This window comes from Hippocampus zosterae, chromosome 19, assembly GCF_025434085.1.
Source record: "Hippocampus zosterae strain Florida chromosome 19, ASM2543408v3, whole genome shotgun sequence".
Taxonomy (NCBI): domain Eukaryota; kingdom Metazoa; phylum Chordata; class Actinopteri; order Syngnathiformes; family Syngnathidae; genus Hippocampus; species Hippocampus zosterae.
Genome location: NC_067469.1, coordinates 7,116,116 through 7,134,116, shown reverse-complemented (window position 1 = coordinate 7,134,116; position 18,001 = coordinate 7,116,116). Strand labels below are relative to the sequence as shown.

General features: G+C 42.7%; 1 protein-coding gene across 2 annotated transcripts; it reads left to right on the top strand.

Moving 5' to 3' along the window:
- Positions 1-1,007: 1,007 nt before the first annotated feature.
- naga (N-acetylgalactosaminidase, alpha) lies at positions 1,008-4,873 on the top strand. Of its 2 annotated transcripts, XM_052052102.1 has the most exons (10): positions 1,008-1,214; positions 1,360-1,420; positions 1,639-1,795; positions 1,878-2,018; positions 2,715-2,926; positions 3,004-3,098; positions 3,171-3,332; positions 3,515-3,712; positions 3,782-3,922; positions 4,517-4,873. In XM_052052102.1, exons 3-10 carry the CDS (start codon positions 1,641-1,643, stop codon positions 4,721-4,723), a joined length of 1,311 nt encoding a protein of 436 aa, XP_051908062.1. In that variant the 5' UTR covers positions 1,008-1,214; positions 1,360-1,420; positions 1,639-1,640; the 3' UTR covers positions 4,724-4,873. The 2 variants fall into 2 exon arrangements, with proteins under 2 accessions (XP_051908062.1, XP_051908061.1); XM_052052101.1 differs by lacking the exon at positions 1,360-1,420 and having other exon boundaries at positions 1,009-1,214.
- Positions 4,874-18,001: the final 13,128 nt, after the last annotated feature.

Here is an 18,001-nt window from a genome sequence, read left to right as displayed (position 1 = left end):
CAGTGGGGTGTGGTTTCAGTGGACACGCCCACAGTGTTCCGGAGTGGAGAGAAAAGGTTGATTTCGTACGATTTTACAACCTCATTTTAAGGATAACTGATTAGTTTTGTTAATTTTTTAAAGAAAATATTTTCCTGTTTTAGGCTCCCAGAGTTTGTTTTAACCTGGTATACTGTAGCAAGTGCGGCTCTAGTGCCATCCGCATCTCGACGCCGATCGATTGCAGTAGTTAATGTTCAGCATCACAGAGACCAACGTCCTCGTCCACAAACATTTGCATTAGGACACCAACCAGCAGTCCACCAATCAAATCTTTGGACTCATGCTAAATAATCATTGTTTGCTGTTTAATTTCTGCTCGTCTGCATGTTTGTGTTCACAACAGCTGCGTGAGTTTAAGAAAAAGTGCCCATAATCCTATTGAATAAATTCGCATGATTTTGTTTCTCATAGGACTAGGACTTTTTTCTTAAAAAATGAGATAAAGAGAAATCATTTTAAAAAGTGTGTGTGTGTGGGGCATGTTGTGTTTTTAAAAATGAGACAGTCGTGCCTCCCGAATTCGAAAAGCATGCCTGCCAGCTCTAAATTGTCTCCTCGGTATGATTGTGAGCGCGAATGTTTGTGTGCGGTGAGGTGTCATACTCACTTCTACCTCTAGAGTGCGCCAAATACTACATAAACCTGAACATGCACCGTTTTTTTTACACAAGACAGCAATTCCAACCACGTAAAGGTAAAGGAGCATGAATATCGTTTCTTCTCTACATGTATTGATGACGTTCATAAAAAATATTGTCGTATCATTGTCACGTTTACATTACAAATTACTTTTTTTTACTCATTTTCCGAATAAAAAAACACTAAACTTTGGTTTACAAATCAGTTATTTTAAAGAGGAAACTGTGGCGCAGATACAAGGCAATCGTTAATCAACTTCAAGATTTCAGCCTCTGTGCTTCGAAGGAAACGAGGACACCCAGAGACGGTCATGGAACGCGGCTTCCTCGTTGGTCACGTGGAACAGTCGTGGCGTCACGTGACATCCACTTCCGCATTTCAAAAAGAAAAATACTGAAAGCAAACTGCTCATTATGCTCCTTTACTTGAAGTAGACAACGGTCAGGTAAAAAAAAATAGTGAGAAGACGAAGCGACTTTTTAAACTCATTGCTCCACTTCTTCCTCGTTTAGCTTGACGATACCCGAGAGTCGGTATGTTTCTCCGCTATATTACGTCAACACAGCCCGTTGTTTTACTATCAATAGAGTTGGGTTCACTCGTATCGACTACTTTTGTATTTGCTTCTCCGACAAGTCGTTTCTGTTTGTTTGTTTTTTTCAAACACGGTGCATTCAGGGACACAGAACAATATCCGAGACGTGTTTTGTGTCAATAGAAAAAGGGCAAGCACATTGAGGTATTGTATTTTCCTCATACTCGGAAGTAACTTTTTAAAATGTTCTCTTGTACCAAATCTGCAAATTAAGTGAAGCAGATTTTGCAGCATCTTGTGGCACCTAAAAGATAAACTCTAAAATCTTCAGGGGAGACATCAGGGCTCCGTACAGACTGCATTGTGACAAGACAGTTTGTTTAGAACGCAAGCAACTCGAAATTAAACATATAATTCCACAGTGATGCACTGGACGGTGCTTGTGTTGGCATCAGGTCTTCTTGTGGTCACTGTCGCCTTGGACAATGGCCTCATGCGGACCCCTCCTATGGGCTGGTTGGCATGGGAACGCTTCCGCTGCAACACAGACTGTGAGCATGACCCCAAAAATTGCATCAGGTAAGTTGGTCCAAATTGGAAATGTTCACTAAATGAGTTACTAAAGATTCCTAACATGGTGCGAGTGCCTTCTCTCGTCCAGCGAGAATCTGTTCACCGACATGGCTGACAGGCTGGCAGAGGATGGTTGGAGAGAGCTGGGCTACGTCTACATCAGCATCGATGATTGCTGGGCGTCCATGCAGAGGGACGAGCAGGGGCGGCTCCAGGCAGATCCTAAGAGGTACACGCATACATAAACATGCGCGCTGACTAATCACACTGCAATCCTGTAGCTAAATAAATGTTTTATTGAAGGTCTAACAGTCAGATGACGGCTAAAAAAAACCCAAGGGTCAGCAGTTTTACAAAGACGTTCGATCATGAATACAGCTCATTAAAAAGAAAATACTGCAATGGTGACCCAATTTCTGAGTTTGCAAAGTTACACATATGACCCTTGGTCATATTTAAGATGTCATTGTGACACCACTTATCTTGTGGCATGCACATGACAGCTTCAAAATGGAATACAACCTCCTTGTAAACCTCAGGACTTGTAGATAGGAAATGGTGTGTACCACAAAGCTCTATACTAGGTCCACATATGTTTATATCACCGTATACTCCCGCCATTGCAGTAGAAAATGTCTCGTTCCCACACTCCTCGCGTCCACCCCCACCCATTTTCACAGTATACGAGTGGTAATAGTGCTTTGCATCACAGAACAAAACTAGTGGGGGACTCTAATTTTCTGATGGTCCCGGCATTCGCTGTTTCCAAGTCATCCAATGGTGCGCAATGCACCGTGTAAATATAAGTGGCACAAGAATGCATTCTCAGTTTCCGCTGTTCTGAACTGTTTTTCCTTTTAAGGCTTATTTTGATCATAGTGTGACTAAAAATACTAATTTTAAGTGTCTGTGTTCTCCTTTTCAGGTTCCCAAGAGGAATCCACCGGCTGTCCCGCTACATGCACGACCGGGGGCTCAAGTTGGGCATCTATGGCGATATGGGCACACATACCTGCGGGGGCTACCCGGGCACGCCACTCGACAAGATCGAGGTGGATGCTCAGACCTTTGCTGACTGGGAGGTGGATATGTTAAAGTTTGACGGTTGCTATTCGAACACCTCGGAGCAGGAGCAAGGTAACCTATCCACAATCTATGAAAATTGCTGGTGGTTCACTCCAGATCTGATTTGAGTCTCGTCCTCCCCTGGTTAGGTTATCCTCGCATGTCGAAAGCTCTAAACGCCACAGGCCGTCCAATTGGCTACTCTTGCAGCTGGCCGGCCTACCAAGGTGGTCTGCCACCTCAGGTACAATCATCATGTTGCGTAAAAGTCACAGTCTTTGCACTTGGTTTAATGAAGTTCACTTGACATTTCTAGGTGAATTACAGTCTTTTGGCCAAGATCTGCAACCTGTGGCGTAACTACAACGATATCCAGGACTCATGGGACAGCGTGCTGAAAATTGTGGATTGGTTCTTTGACAACCAGGAGGTCCTAATCGCCGCAGCCGGGCCTGGAAGGTGGAATGACCCAGATATGGTTTGTTCCACTAAATGTAACATTTACATATGCTGAATACATTATTCTTAAAATCTGGTGGTATCTCTGCATTGCATATTTTCACCTCTAGCGGGTGGATCTGAAACGTATCTTCGTCTGTAAAAGGAACTTCACCGAAATTGAATTTGTAAAACATTTGAAAAACTCTTGTGTTGTGGCAGCTGATCATCGGTGACTTTGGCCTCAGCATGGAGCAGTCGCGGTCACAGATGGCTCTCTGGGCCATCATGGCTGCCCCTCTCTTCATGTCCAACGACCTCCGCACCATCAACAGTGGCGCACGTAGCATCCTGCAAAACAAAATGGCCATCAGCATCAACCAGGACCCTCTGGGCCTTCAGGGAAGACGGCTCCTGAAGGTGTGGTGCTAATATTTTGATCATCCTTTGCTGGATAGCTTTCAGAATGTGTTTGCGGCTTCCCATCAGGAGAAGAGTGGCATTGAGGTGTTTTGGCGGCCGCTGTCAAATGAAGCCAGCGCCCTGTTGTTCTTCAGTCGACGTAACGATATGCCATACCGCTACCAAACGTCACTCAGCAAGTTAAACTACACTATGGGCATCTATAAGGTCTGTATCCTTCAAAATGAAAACCACACTTGACTGTTTATTTTTATGGCCTGTAACTATTTTCTGTAACTATTTTTTAATACATATATTTTCTGTAAATATGACTTTACCGGTGAGTTAGCATGTTAGTGATAAACTACGGCACATTCTGACTTGCGTATAAATTTCAAGTTGCATCAGAAAAGAACTCCCTTGTAAACTAAGAACGTAAATAGATGCTCGTGGTGTACCACAAGGCACTATACTACGTCTTCAAATTTTGACATTATCCTCATCGTTGCAGAAGAAAACGCGTGACTTCCGCATGTCTCGTTACGTTGTCCAAAGATGATTACACTATTCCTAAATATAGAAATTTGTTGAAATTATAGTTTAAAAAAATAGATAAGATGGGTATGAGGGGTCCTCAATTTGCGATGGTCCCAACATAGGCTATTTTTACAAAAGGAATGCTCAGTCAAAAACGTTCTTAAGAGTTTTTCCTTTTATGACTTGCATGAAAATTCAGGTTACGTCGGCACTTTGGGAATGGAACTCTAGCTCTAAAACGAGGACCTCTGTTGTAGTCAAACTTTTTGCATCGCAATGTTTTAGGTCAGTGACGTCTTCTCCGGGAAAAGTGTGACGCTCAAAGATTCAAGCAGCTTTGTGGTGTCGGTGAACCCCACGGGCGTTGTCATGTGGTACATCTCAGCCCCCGCCAAGCCGAGACCCCTAACCCACCAGTTTTCTCGAGGCGGCCGATTCGAAGAATTCGGCCGGGGTGACCTTGCCAACGCCATCCCGCCTGTTTTCCTGTGACCACGTTCCCCTAGTTTTGACTAGCTGATAATGAAGGATCCTCATTACATGAGGGGTATTCTTAAGACTTGATTAACTCAGGGTCAGATTTTTTTTCCTCAACAATCCTTGAAGTCCTCTTTCAAATTCACACATAAGTAGTTTCAGTAAGATTTTTCTGAGCTGCTGATGTGTTCAATTAAAAGTGATCATGTAAGAAGGATCTAAATGACACTGCTGCACTATAGTTGATCCTGCCGTATTTCATAATGATTTGGAAATAGCACTTTTGGTGTTGACATGCATTAAATGTTGTTCTGACTGAATAAAATATATATCACATATACAACTTTATTGCTCCTCTCATATTGCTGAATTATGCATATTCGGATGATAGAAGAGTCGAATTCAAATGCATGGACAATTTAATTCTGAAAGATTTCGAATTGACACTGAGGAAACCAGCGTTTTTACCTATGCAAAACTGCGGAGAACACTGCCATCTACAGGCGAGAAAACGCAACTGTAGTCTTAAAGTAGATTGCAGAATTGAATTGACGGGAGCGTGATGGTGGAGCGAATTTAGGCGTCTTGTATGAATAATTGATTACTTGCCAAAGTTGGTCAGTGTGCAAATAAAGCGGTCACACTGGACTTTTTCACATCTGCTGTCATATCTCAACGTCAAATGCTGGTGGATGGCGACTTGGGAAAGCTGCGACAGATTTCACAGAAAAAAAAAGAATGGGCACAGTCAAGGGTCTGTGCACACAAGGGGAGAAGGGAAGCATAAAAGTGTCTGTGTGTGTGTGGGGTGTGTGAGGGGGGGGGGGGGGTTGAAGAGCGTTCCTGCAGAAGCTCACGTAGGCCCACAGCTGCAGTAGAACGCACTCGCCAATCATTGTGTACCACTCATGTGCCCTGATTCGATTAAGTATCCCTGCCCCGACACCCCTCTTTTCTCCCCGTCGGATCGCTGCCAATCCAACCCCGATGAAAAGTTTGCACCCCAGGTAGGCCTTTGCTAACAATCATAGCATTGTCTCCAAAAAGGTCAAACATGCTTGATGGCCTACTTAAACTGTTTGGTTTAGTTTCTTAGGAGTACAATACAAAAATTGGGACTGATTTAACAATACATCTTTAAAACGTTATGGAAGCAATACAGTAGTTAGGCATATCCATTATATGTGCTTTTCTTCTTGCACTAATGTATTTTTATGTTGGTCATCATCATGACCATTTTTAATAGGTGCTGCTGGGAGTTAAAATCAGGGGATGTTGATAAAGCCCTTTGAGAATAAAATAACTTGACTCCTTGCACTAAAACGTTCAAGACATCCTGATTGTATAATCCCAAAACATTAAAACGGCACGACAAAATGGCGATTTGACCATACAACCAACATCGAGCGCTGTGTGGGTCCCTTGTACGTTTTTTGAATGACTCAACGTCTCCGTTCGGCCGCTAGTGGCCGCTGTTGGAGAGCAGATGGACTCGGAGGAGGAGCCTCGTTCGCTCTCCGCGCCACAGCAGCGAACGAGGCGAGCTGCACGTTGCTTGAGGCGTCGGGTTCGCGTGGCCACAGGCCAACGATGTCTCAAGCCAACTGGCAGCCGGCCAGGGTCACAGACCACAGACAAGACAGTGTCTCTTCACGCAGACACACACACACACACACACACAGATTGCAATGTAACTCTTCAAGTGCCGTGATCATTTGTGATGACTCGGGAATAAAATCTCAGTATCACCAAGGGAAATTTTCTTTTTCTCTGTTTTATTGTATGCGATGTCACCACAGATGGGTGACAGTTATTACATCGGGGAATGGTGATGATAGCGGCGTATCTTCTGGCTCAAAATGAATCAGAGGTGTGACCCTTCTGAACTTATTTATAACCGTGGCCCTACTTTAAAACCCTGTTTTGAAAACCTTATCCTAGTTTGTAACCTTCAATAGAAACCCTAATCATAGTTTGTAAGAATAATTAGAAACTCTAACCCTAGTTAAAACCCTACTTTGAAAACAACGTAAGTTTAAAACTAGCTGTCATTTTATGTTAATAGGACCGATATTATCGGCCCAAAAATGGATAACAAATGACCTAACTTATCGGTCAAAAGCAGAAAAAAACTAGGCCGATATCGAAAGCCGCGTTAAAATACACGAACATAGAACTCGCTGAAGTCCCGTCAACTCTAAAAACCGAAATTTTATAATGTATTGTAACTTTAGTTAATATTTTCAAGCACCGTCCCACTGACTTAGAGTCGCAGCCGATACCGACAGAGGCCTGGTTAAACAACCGTCGGAGAGTGATGAGGACAGAGCCGTGCCTTTTCCTATTTAACTGTACTTTTAGCTGTGTTGTTGGATACTATAATCATGTTAATGTTAATCCACATTGACGAGACCTACGTGAATTGTTGTCGGGTCTGGCAGGCATCGTCGGCGGCGGAGGCAATGTAAAGAAAAGCGGGCCAGCCGAGATGTATTCCACAGCTAAATGCTGATAGTGAGGATATGAAGTCCAAAAAAACGTCTGGATTTGATCGCAAATGCCGTGACACTGCGCTGTCCGACTGCACTTTTTGGACTACCACGGCTCGTTGAAATTCAGCCTTGGTGAGTGATATTTTTATATATCTTGGTTGATGAAAATGTATTTCACATATGCCTGTCACAATATCAGATTATTGTTCGATGAGCAAGAATAATTTTTGGGATACACCACAAATGGGCTTTTGCATGAATGGTTGTTTACATATAGAAATAGTCACTCAGTTGCTTCCCTCTTCTGTCTGTTAATGTGTTAAAAATTTAGGTTGATGGTGTTGGTTGACGTTTCTTATATCGTGCATCACTATTTCAAACCCTAACCCTAGTTTAAAACCCAACATTGAAATCCTAACCCTAGCCTGTAACCCCTATGGGAAACCGTAATCCTCGTTCAAAACGCTACTTTGAAAACATAACACTCATTTAAACCCCTACTTTGAAACCCTAAGTCTAGTTTAAAACCCTACTCTGAAACGCTAACCTGTTTGTAGCCCTTGTTGGAAGCCCTCGCGTTAGTTTGAAACCCGAACCGTGGTTTAAAACCCTATCCAATTTGAAAACGCAACCCTAGTTAAAAACCCAAATTCAATTTTTTTTTTGTGATGAAAGATTGGATACTAAGAACTTATCAACCAACCCCTCTAAACAAACTTCTGACGGAAATTCAGTTTTTGTTTGGATGAATGAGTGATCGGCAATGCTTCGATGGAGCTAGGACATTGTCACTGACTGAGCAACAGTCACTAACAAGCTAAGATGTTAGCCAAATCCCAATCGATCCAAATCGTATTGCTTCGTGGAAACAGATTTCCCAAACTTTGGTGGTCTCACCCTCAACCCACTTCCAAAAATCTTGACATCTAGAGTAGGGGGCAACGTATTCGCAACCTACTGTACATCTGCGCTCCCAGTGTGTGTGGCCATGATTGCGCAGAGGTTTTCCATGTTGGTGGCAAAAGCATTTCTGGGCAGAGGCACAAAAATCATTCCGCGGGCTGGAGCCAAGCACGTGGCCAACACAGCGGGGGGGATTTGGCCCCAATCAACCGCACAGAAAATGCCTGCAAGGATTTCAGGGGGAGCAGGTGGACGTCTTTGGTATCGAGTGTGATACGCTGATTGATAACTTGAATTTGTTCCATTGCCAAGCTCATAACTCAGTATATTATTCTTTTATGAAATACATTTTCTCCATTTATATTACTTGAGTTAATACAAGTACCCAAAAAGCGCTACCATACTTCAATAAAATTTGAAGTTGGTGGAATTCAAATAAATAGTTTTGCCCTTGGGAAAGGGACTTTTCTGCATTTCACAACAAAGAGTTTACAGAACTGCTGTCCCTAGAAAACCTCAGTAAATTATTTAGGAGCTCACCACGTGGTTGTTTTGTTATGCTAACGTTTTTGCCATGTCAACCATTTCAATTTGCAAGTGGATCCAGACTTAATTTACTATTTTCGTTGTGTTTTTTACACCAACGCTGTACAATATTTGTCTTGTCCCATGCCCATTGCTCTTGACTTCTCGCAATACAGTATATTATGTTTTTAAATGAATTATTTTAAAAGTCTGTTTCAAGACTTCAAAATATGTCAATGTATTAAAAACTGCCTACAAAGTAAAGAAAACATTTTTGTATTGCAGATTTCACTTATTGTGGGGGCAGACCAGAATGCAATCCGTACGATGAAGGTAGGTTCACTTTAAATAATTTTTTTCATGTTTCAATTTGGTCAAGGACAAGTTTGTTTTTGCTATCAAAAGCTGATTCGCAGTATTGTTTTTTGTTTTATGGTTTGACGTGTCAACGTTGTGCTTGTCACAAAATTGTATTGGACTATCAGTACATTTATGTTTTGGATAAAGACAAGGAATGAAAGTGAGGCCTAATGCTCTGCCGAGTTGGCGAAAAGCTGTCATGTAACTGCGGCGGCCAATAAAAATACAGAGACTTGATCGGTCAACAATGCCTCTCACAACCTCTAATGTGGTCATGTGAATGTCCGCGTGCGGGATTTGTTGTGCTATTTTTTGCCCCGTCAGCATTTGGAAGGCCTCATTTGGATGCAGATGGATTTTCTCGCATCTCCGTCACTCTGTCGGTGTGCCTGACAGCCGTCCATTTGATTGTCAATTTATCTCTCGCACATCTGCCGTCACTCACATTGGTGCCGCCTCAGAGTCAGCTGTGTAACACGATGCGATTCAAGACAAAAAATAAAACAAAAAACAATCATCAGCCAAATAGATGACCTCAGTCGAGTAAATACACTGTGTACACACCCTGGACACAACATGAAAGAAACAATTCTCAGAGTGGAGGGCGTTCTCTGCTAGCCTCAACACTGACCTACATTTACAACCTATGAATTCATATTTTTTCCATTGGGACCGTTTCAAAAATGATTCCTGACACTTAATTCATTTTGTAATTTTTTTTCCTTTGCTACACTTCTTCCAGTAAAGGTTATAGATTTATTCCCCTCCCCCCACCCCAATAACATTTCAGCCTCTTTATGTTGCAATGTCATTCCAACGCTATTAATAATCTGCATTGTGGCGATGTTGTCATGGACGAAAGCAATTTTTATTCAAGTCCACTGAATATGGGTGAAACAAGTCCACAAACACACACACACACACACACACACACACACACACAGCTCAAAGAGGACATGCAGACCGACCTTCAGTCCAGCCTGCATATATCTTGGTAGGCCGAGCCCGTCTAAACATTAACTCTGCAGACTTGGTACAGTTTAGTCTAATTGAGCACGTCTTTTTGTGTGTGTGTGTGTGTGTGTGTGTGTGTGTGTGTGTGTGTGTGTGTGTGTGTGTGTGTGTGTGTGTGTGTGTGTGTGTGTGTGTGCATTTGTGACCTGTTGTGTAAGTGTGCATGATGGTAAAGCTAAAGGGATGCAAAGCAATGCAAGTATCAGCATTACAGCCACGTATCGAAAGCCATTTGAACAATTGAGATCCTTGATATTCGTTTTATCTTCACTAGTAGGCAACTACAACTAACAAAATAACAAAAAAGGAAAAACCTTTTGGTGAGCGAAAAAAAAAGCTTTAAAAAATTGAACCAAGATAACATTTTACGTTTATAACGCCAACTATAACTATAGTTATCGTGATTTTTTTTATTTATTTTTTGTCAATCAATATCATACATGAGCATTCATGGTTCATTTTAAAATTAATTTCAGTATTGCTCTACGTCTGCATAGTCCAAGGAAGTTTACCGTACTCCATTACAGAATTTTAAATAAATAAATAAATAAAAATAACTATTAAAAAACTAACACTAAAACTAATTAAAAACGAAACTAAAATGAAGCATATTCAAAACAATAAAAACAATCAAATTAACAGACCCGCTCTAAAAACCAAATAAAACTGGAATCCAACAACAAAAGTCAAAACAAATCAAAACGACATATCGCAAAAAAAAAAACTGCAACTATTATAAAATTATACAAACAGCTCACGTAGTAGTAGCTCATTATTCACAAGTACATGGACCGTAACCTTGGATATGCACAAACAGCTTTTTGGAAAGCCATTTGAGCACTTTCCATACCCTCAGCAACTTGACCACATGTCTGGTTGCACTAATGCCTTCCTTCGCATGATGACACATGGCTCATAAAGTCCATTTGTGTCCAATGCCACCTGCATGCACCACAGGACCCCTCTGTTTTTTTTTAACCCCCGAACATGAGAGTCTTGGAGCCGACGTATGATCAGCTGCTGTTTCATTCTTGGGCGAGCACAGTTTGGGCTTTGTGTGTGGCAGTGGGGAAAGCGCTGACGTCTACGCGACGCTGTGCTGTGACGCTGGTGTGTGTCTGCGCGTGCGCGTGTGTGTGTGGCTGTGGCCACGTATTCCCTCAATGAGTCTGGCGTTCGCTGAGTCAAACCGTTTTACTTCCCCAGGATAAGTCATAAGTACACCGGATCATTTCTTATCAAGGATGTTGTATCCTGGCACTAGTGTGCATTGGATACGGTTTGATAAGAGCCACATCAGATTTTGTCATTTGTCAGTTTCATTCTTTATTTATTTATTTACAAAGAATTTCATGGTCGATGATGAAGCTAGACAAGGTCGTTTAAATCTGACTTGTGACCACTAGGGGGCAGTAAGGTGTTACGTGTCTACACACAAATTTGCAGCGGTGGGCCCCAGTTGACAGTGAGCATGTCAAGACACAAACCAAAACATAGTCAAAGCCATTTGTCTGAAGACCTCCAAGAAATGATCGTCTCAAGGAACACGATCTGGTCTGCCGGTCCAGAAAACAGTCTGTTGGTTTTGAAGGTCAAAATGAGCATAATGGCCTCCGTCATCTGTAGGTTTGTAACTACCAAGACTCTTACTAGAACTGGCCATCTGTTGAAGCTTGGTGATCAGTTGGGAAGGACCTTAGTCAAGGATGTGACCGAGAACTTGATAGTCACTGTGTCAAAGCTTCAGCGTTACTCTGTGAAAAGTGGAGAAACCTCCAGGAGAAGGATCACTTTGGCGATGATCCTCCCATTATAGGGCCAGTATAGTCATGTGATCGGTCGGAACCCCGACATTCGTAAAAGAGACGATGCGGCCTGCCTGGGGTTAGCTCCAAGGCACCTGAAGAAATGTCAGAGAATGAGAAATAAAATTCTTTGGTCTGAGACGATCCCGGATTGATGGGAAAAAAATGATCACCGGATAGACATTTCCTGCCACGCAGCGCTCAGACGGGATGACGACACTTGGTCCGCATCCAGATATCCAATCGAGTGGCTTTTCCGGACAAATCTGTGAATGTCCTTGACCCAAACGTGAATCCGTTTTGAAGAAGATTTGAGAAATGTCTGCGCTCCCAACTTCCGCCTCCAAACTGATCATAGTCCAAAAAGACTTGAGGCCGGACTTGCTTCCAAAGGTGAATCAACAAGTTATTCAACCTTGAGCAAAGGTTGTGAATGCTCATATACAGCACATACGATTTCTGAGTTAGTATTATTATTTTTTTAAATCCATTTAACGTTCAAAAATGGATTCATGCCTTGAAAACTGAACAGAAAACTTGCAGATCCAAAGAACACGAGACACGCAAACACAATCGTGTGATTTCGCCCAAGACTAAATGTCGCAACAAGAACTTGGATTCTTGTTGAAAGTCTTCCCAGGAAGGAAAGTCAACTCCAAATATTTTTTTCCTCTCCATTTCCACTTTGTAAGTGACATGCTGAGGGTTTCCAGTTTTCCATCCGTCTATTTTCTGCTCCGCTCATCCCAGTCCAGGGTTCGGCCGTTAATCACAGAGTCGAGACCCGACTTCTTACGCTCACATTCACACGGTCACAGAAGTCAGGCAGGTGAACGACTATACCGGTCCCTGACTCGGTTTCCAACACAACGTTGGAATTCAAAGAATTCAGTTGTTTAGCTATAGCGAGAAGATGAGCAAACATCTATGAATAGAATTTGGACTGATGCTAGTTTTAGAACACCCCCCCACCGCCTCTGCAAACCCTCTCCAACTCTTCTCTCTTGCTTTCTTTCCAGTGAATTATAAAAGCAGCGGTAGTTCAAACTGAAAAAAAAAAAATATTACCTACTACATAAAAGATGAATGGGAAGTGGAGGGAAAAAAAATGGAGATGCAACTCGCGGCTAACAAAGCAGATGATCCGTGACGTTTTTAATCCCTTCTATTTATCTTTCTCAAGGGGAACATCCAATAAATCTCATTTTGACCAAGTGGCTCGTTCGAATCCAGCCCGCGCGGCGGTTTGTGAATGTAATAAAAAGCACCGATTGTTAATTTCCAGAGTGCAAAATGCCGATCGCTCACTTGTAGAAATGATGCCGACATTCCACACATGAGGAAGTTAGGAATGAGGCAAAAGTGGATGACTTTGGTTGTAATTTCCCCCCAGCCGGTGTGTCGTCAATAGAAATGTTGTGGACGTCAGTCAATCATTCCGGTGACAACCCCCCAAAAAAATACAATGCCCCAAATGATTCATACACAGAATAATTTTGAGGTTTTTTTAGTGTTGAGAGGGTCTCTTCAGAAAAATGATCATATGATGAAATCCTCATCCGTGTGCATTTAAATTAATGGAATTAATTTAAAACAAACAAACAAACAAAAAAAACCCAACAACAGTCTTTACTAATCTGAACTAGCGAGCTAATGAATAATTTTCGTGTGATTTCCAGATCAGTTCAATTCACTACTTGGCTGTTTGTGCAAAATACGACGGAACTTTGATCAGATCAGACTTTGACATCCCTTCCGTCTTACATTCAGATACGAAAACATCCAGATCCGCAAGTATGGATAAAACCTTCCAGAGTTGGAGTTAAAAGCTAATCAGTTACAGCAATCATGGATACCAATGAAAAAAAAATACTCCTTGACATGCTGAGGCGTTCGTGAACCTCAAAATGCTTTACTCTTTCGAATCCGAGCAGCCCAACGAGCATAAATGGCTTTGTTTCCTGATACCTGTGGAAAATATGACTGTATAACGTGGCGGGGCTTGCTGTTAGCCAGTGTCAAATATTTACTTGGTCATTATAGCCACCTGTCTCACACTAAAACACACACAGAAGCACACACACTCGCACTCACAAATTTCAGACTTATGAGGACTTCCAACCGCGGCTACCATGATCAAAATATACACAAACACAAAAAACAAGTTACATTAAGTATGTGCAGGTCAAATCGGGTGTTAGTCTCAAAAGTCTTAAGTTAATGTCTGAAAAATCAAGCAAGCCATGTTGAATGAGTTAAATTGAACAAGTTATGAGTCGCTAATGTTAGCGATGTATATCGTGTTAGCTAGCTGTTTCAAATGTTTTTTCTTTTCTTTATTGTCTCTTCGGTTAAATGCGGAACTGACACAGAGCTTGTTTTTCTGTCTCTAAAATGCAGATTTTCAAATATTATGTTACTTAGTTCAAGTCTCATCTTTCATAAATTTAAGCTAAGCGGGTCTCGCGTCCTAAAATTGGTGACTTAAGTCTGACTCGAGTCCTCCCCCCTCTGCTCAGCTCTCACCACAAGTGAGTTTCTAGACAGACGTCGTCTCGCATTAACCCTTGATAGATGATGCAATAATTCAACCCTACGATTGTTATGTCGGCAAGCGATATTTATTGACAGGTTAAATACGAAGAAGCCTCGTAACGGAGCCAAGAGCCAATCCGAGGTAGCCACACGATAAAAGACGCCGCCGCCACACAATGATGACGACGACCGCTAAACTTTACGGCCCAAGCCAACTGGTGGGTATTTTCGACGACGCAGCAGAAATGTAAATAAACACATACCATTTAGTCACGGGTCAAAAGCCAGCAAACCTTCCCTGGCAACAGTGCGCTATTACTTTACGATGCTAGGTCACAATTAGCGGCGGACCACAATGTATATGTGGTATGTGTTCGGCCACACTTGTAGCAGGAAGATGATGTAAGATGTGTGTCGTTGCTGAGGAGTCCCTCGACTGCTTTATCACAACTGCTGCAATTCCCATAAAATGAATGAAATGTGCAGATTTTTGTGCGATGGTAGAGGGCAGGATATCAGAGGAGGAATTCAATTATTGACTATGAAGGCTTGACGTGGTTTATTTATCGTAGAAGGCAGCCAAAGCAAAGTCAACAACGGCAAAAGTCAAACATCTGAATTGTTAAAACGAGCGAGAAATCAAAATGTGACTTTCAAGCTTAGCGCATGCATCCAGTTAGCTGCGGGCAGACGTTCAGCACACGTGCGCTCATCGTTGACGTGATTTTTGTTCGAGTGACCTCATGATTTGTTGGAGCCATTTGTTTCCACGGTGAAATGATTATAAAATGCTCAATAATTTAGAGTTGATGTGTTCCTAAACCTCTCCACCAATTCCTTTTCATCTAAGGGTGGCCGACAGCACTCTGACAAGTCCAGTAACTTGAATTTATGCAGTTATTTGACATGATTGTTGCGGCATTTGGACTTGTTAAACTATGCATTAAAAAAAAAAGCCTAACTGGTATGTATCTCCAATTCTTCCTCTTCGATCTTCATTGTTTTCTTTGGACGTTCCCATTGTTTAGAGTATTGGTCAATCCAATGAGCGCTCTCAAAACAAATGTTTTTTTTTTCTATACTGGCAAAGAACAACTAGCAGCTACAGTTAATCTTGATCACTAACAAGAAGCTAATCAGGCTTGGCCTTGTCCAAAAAAACCAAAACATTTGAGAACATTCAGCATAAAGCTTTGGGTAACTGTATTGCGATCACTGTGCGTGGGTGTATTGCTGCATCCTGTGTTAATTAATTATATAAATAAATAGGACGTACTGTACTTGTGATAGCATTCCTGTCCGAAAAAAGGAGTGGCTCCAAATCATTATTTAAAAACACCCCAAATTTTACAACATTCATGCCAATGATGAGGGCATGGGAACATATTGCCCACCACGTGCATATCCTGTTTTTTATTTCTGTTTTATGAACCCTGCAACCTAACCAAATCCAGACGCGAGTCAAAAAGCGCCGTAGTCTATTACAAACACCATGCTAACACAATAGCCAAGTCAGAAAAATCAGTAAGTTGTGTGAAAAAAAAAAAGAAAGAAAGAAAAGTGTACTGGGTAGCGAGCCTTGAGGAACTCCACCAGTTTTCTACTGTAATGACATGTCATTGTGGCATTTATGTAAAATATAACAGACAGTATTTCTCTGTTTGTGTGCCCTATAAAATGCCACAAGATGACACCAAAAGCCCCGTCTCGGTTCTAAGGAATGAAAGTCTGTTGAAGAGTGAAAAGTATATGAAAAACATTTGTAAGTCATGGATATAAAGCAATCAAATAAAAACCAGGAGGCACGGCAGTCACTGCGTGGCCCTTCTTCTGACAGGCTTGTAAATCGTATGCCCTTGGAAACCTCAAAACGTCATATGTCGATACCGTCGTAAACCGAAGACAACCGCCATTGTGACAATGACCGACAACGTGTTCCTCACATGTGCCTGCTGGCGTTGCTCACAGAGTTAGCAGAGGTCGTTATCACTTCCAGGAAACTCGGGCTGTGCCACTTTCTTCTGAAACCGGATCGCAGACGTTGACATTATCTCTGGCAAGATCCGTTTATTGCTGTGGGGGAAGACGAGGAGTTCTTGCGGGAAAACCAGAGAGTACAGACGCTTGCTTTCAATCCGCCGGTGGTCTTAAAATGCTACAAACAGACAATCATGATGTCTTACCACTATTGTATTGTAATGTCGTCATCAATGTTTGATCAGAGTGGCCTTAGTAAGTTTGAAATTTGACTTTCTTGATCTTGCAGGTACCCTTGCTTGTGTGCCACGGTTCCAGCGCTCGCAGGAGGAGGACGCTCGCTCTTTGGGGGGGAGGTGGTCGACGAAACGACCCGAGAGAGCCTCTCATTTGTGGTGCGCTGCGTCTGTTAAGCTGCCAATTGGGTTCACATGCCATTCCGGAGAACCTTGAGGGCGATCTGGTGACAGCGGCACTTGGCTTGCTCGTAGTCAAGGCTAAAAGGAGGTCTTCGATGCTTCATGGGAGGTTCGACGGAGGGTGGGGGGGGGGAGTGGGTGGTGCCTACTGGAAATGTCAATGGGTTTGTGCCCCTCGCAACTGAATCCATGTTCTGGCGTAGAAGTTCAGTGCAGCTTGTTAGGCTTTCATCTGCTCTTGAAGCTTTACCTGTCCGGCCATCCATGTATCCATTTTCTAATCCGCTTATCCTCATAAGCGTTGTGGGTGTGCTTGAGCCCATCCCAGCTGTCTGCGGGCAGCAGGCGGGGGGACACCCTGAACTGGTTGCCAGCCAATCACAGGGCACACATCGACGAACAACCAAACGCACTCACACCTAGGGAGTGTTCTATTAACCTGGTCTGAATGTTTTTGGAATGTGGGAGGAAAACGTAGTACCCGGAGAAAACCCACACTGGCACAGTGGGAGAACATGCAAAGTCCACACAGGGGGGCCGGAGCCGGAATCGAACCCTGCACATCTGCACTGTGAGGCCGACGTGCTAACCAGTCGTCCACCGGGGTGCCCATCTGTTTTTTTTCCTGTGCACTTTGGGCAAAGTTGTACCAGCTCGCATCATCGCAAAGCCCAGGTTCAACTCACGGTCGTCATGGTAACAAATGCCATACTTGAGATTGGCCTTGCAGGAGAGGGGGCGGTCCCGTCTCATGCAAATGAGGCACTTGTCACCCTGCCTCTTCAAAATAGGTTAATTTCTGTGAAATTGATGCTTCGGTTATCTGTACGAAAAGATTTCTGCTAAGAAGGGAAATACAAGGAACATTGCATAAAACAGATGATTCACAAGCCAATTCCTCCCAAACGGTTTCCATGAATCGGATGAATGTTTGATTAGGCTTGGAAGCCTGTATGCATAGCGAGTGTGAGTGTGTGTGTGTGTGTGTGTGTGTGTGTCCTGTTATCTGTTCGTCCTTGAGTTTCAGTTTGCCAGACAAACCAAAAGCCTGCAAGCGGGAGGAGTCAGGCTTTCCCCAAATTCGTTTTGGAAACATCTGTCTGAGAGAGCTCATCCTGGAAAAAAAAGTCTTTTTTGCTTCTGCCATAAAAATAAACACATTTTCTTTTGGTTTAGTCATTGCATTTTTACTTTATTTCTTATTTCTTATTGATCCATGTTCAAAACATGTGACCCGAGGTATGTGCTTTGAAGCTGCAACTG

Excerpts from the sequence above, each read along its gene's own strand:
- naga (XM_052052102.1), top strand. The coding sequence starts at position 1,641 with ATGCACTGGACGGTGCTTGTGTTGGCATCAGGTCTTCTTGTGGTCACT. Across the intron at positions 2,019-2,714 it reads CTCCAGGCAGATCCTAAGAG|GTTCCCAAGAGGAATCCACC; the intron begins GTACACGCATAC and ends TCTCCTTTTCAG. Across the intron at positions 3,923-4,516 it reads ACACTATGGGCATCTATAAG|GTCAGTGACGTCTTCTCCGG; the intron begins GTCTGTATCCTT and ends GCAATGTTTTAG.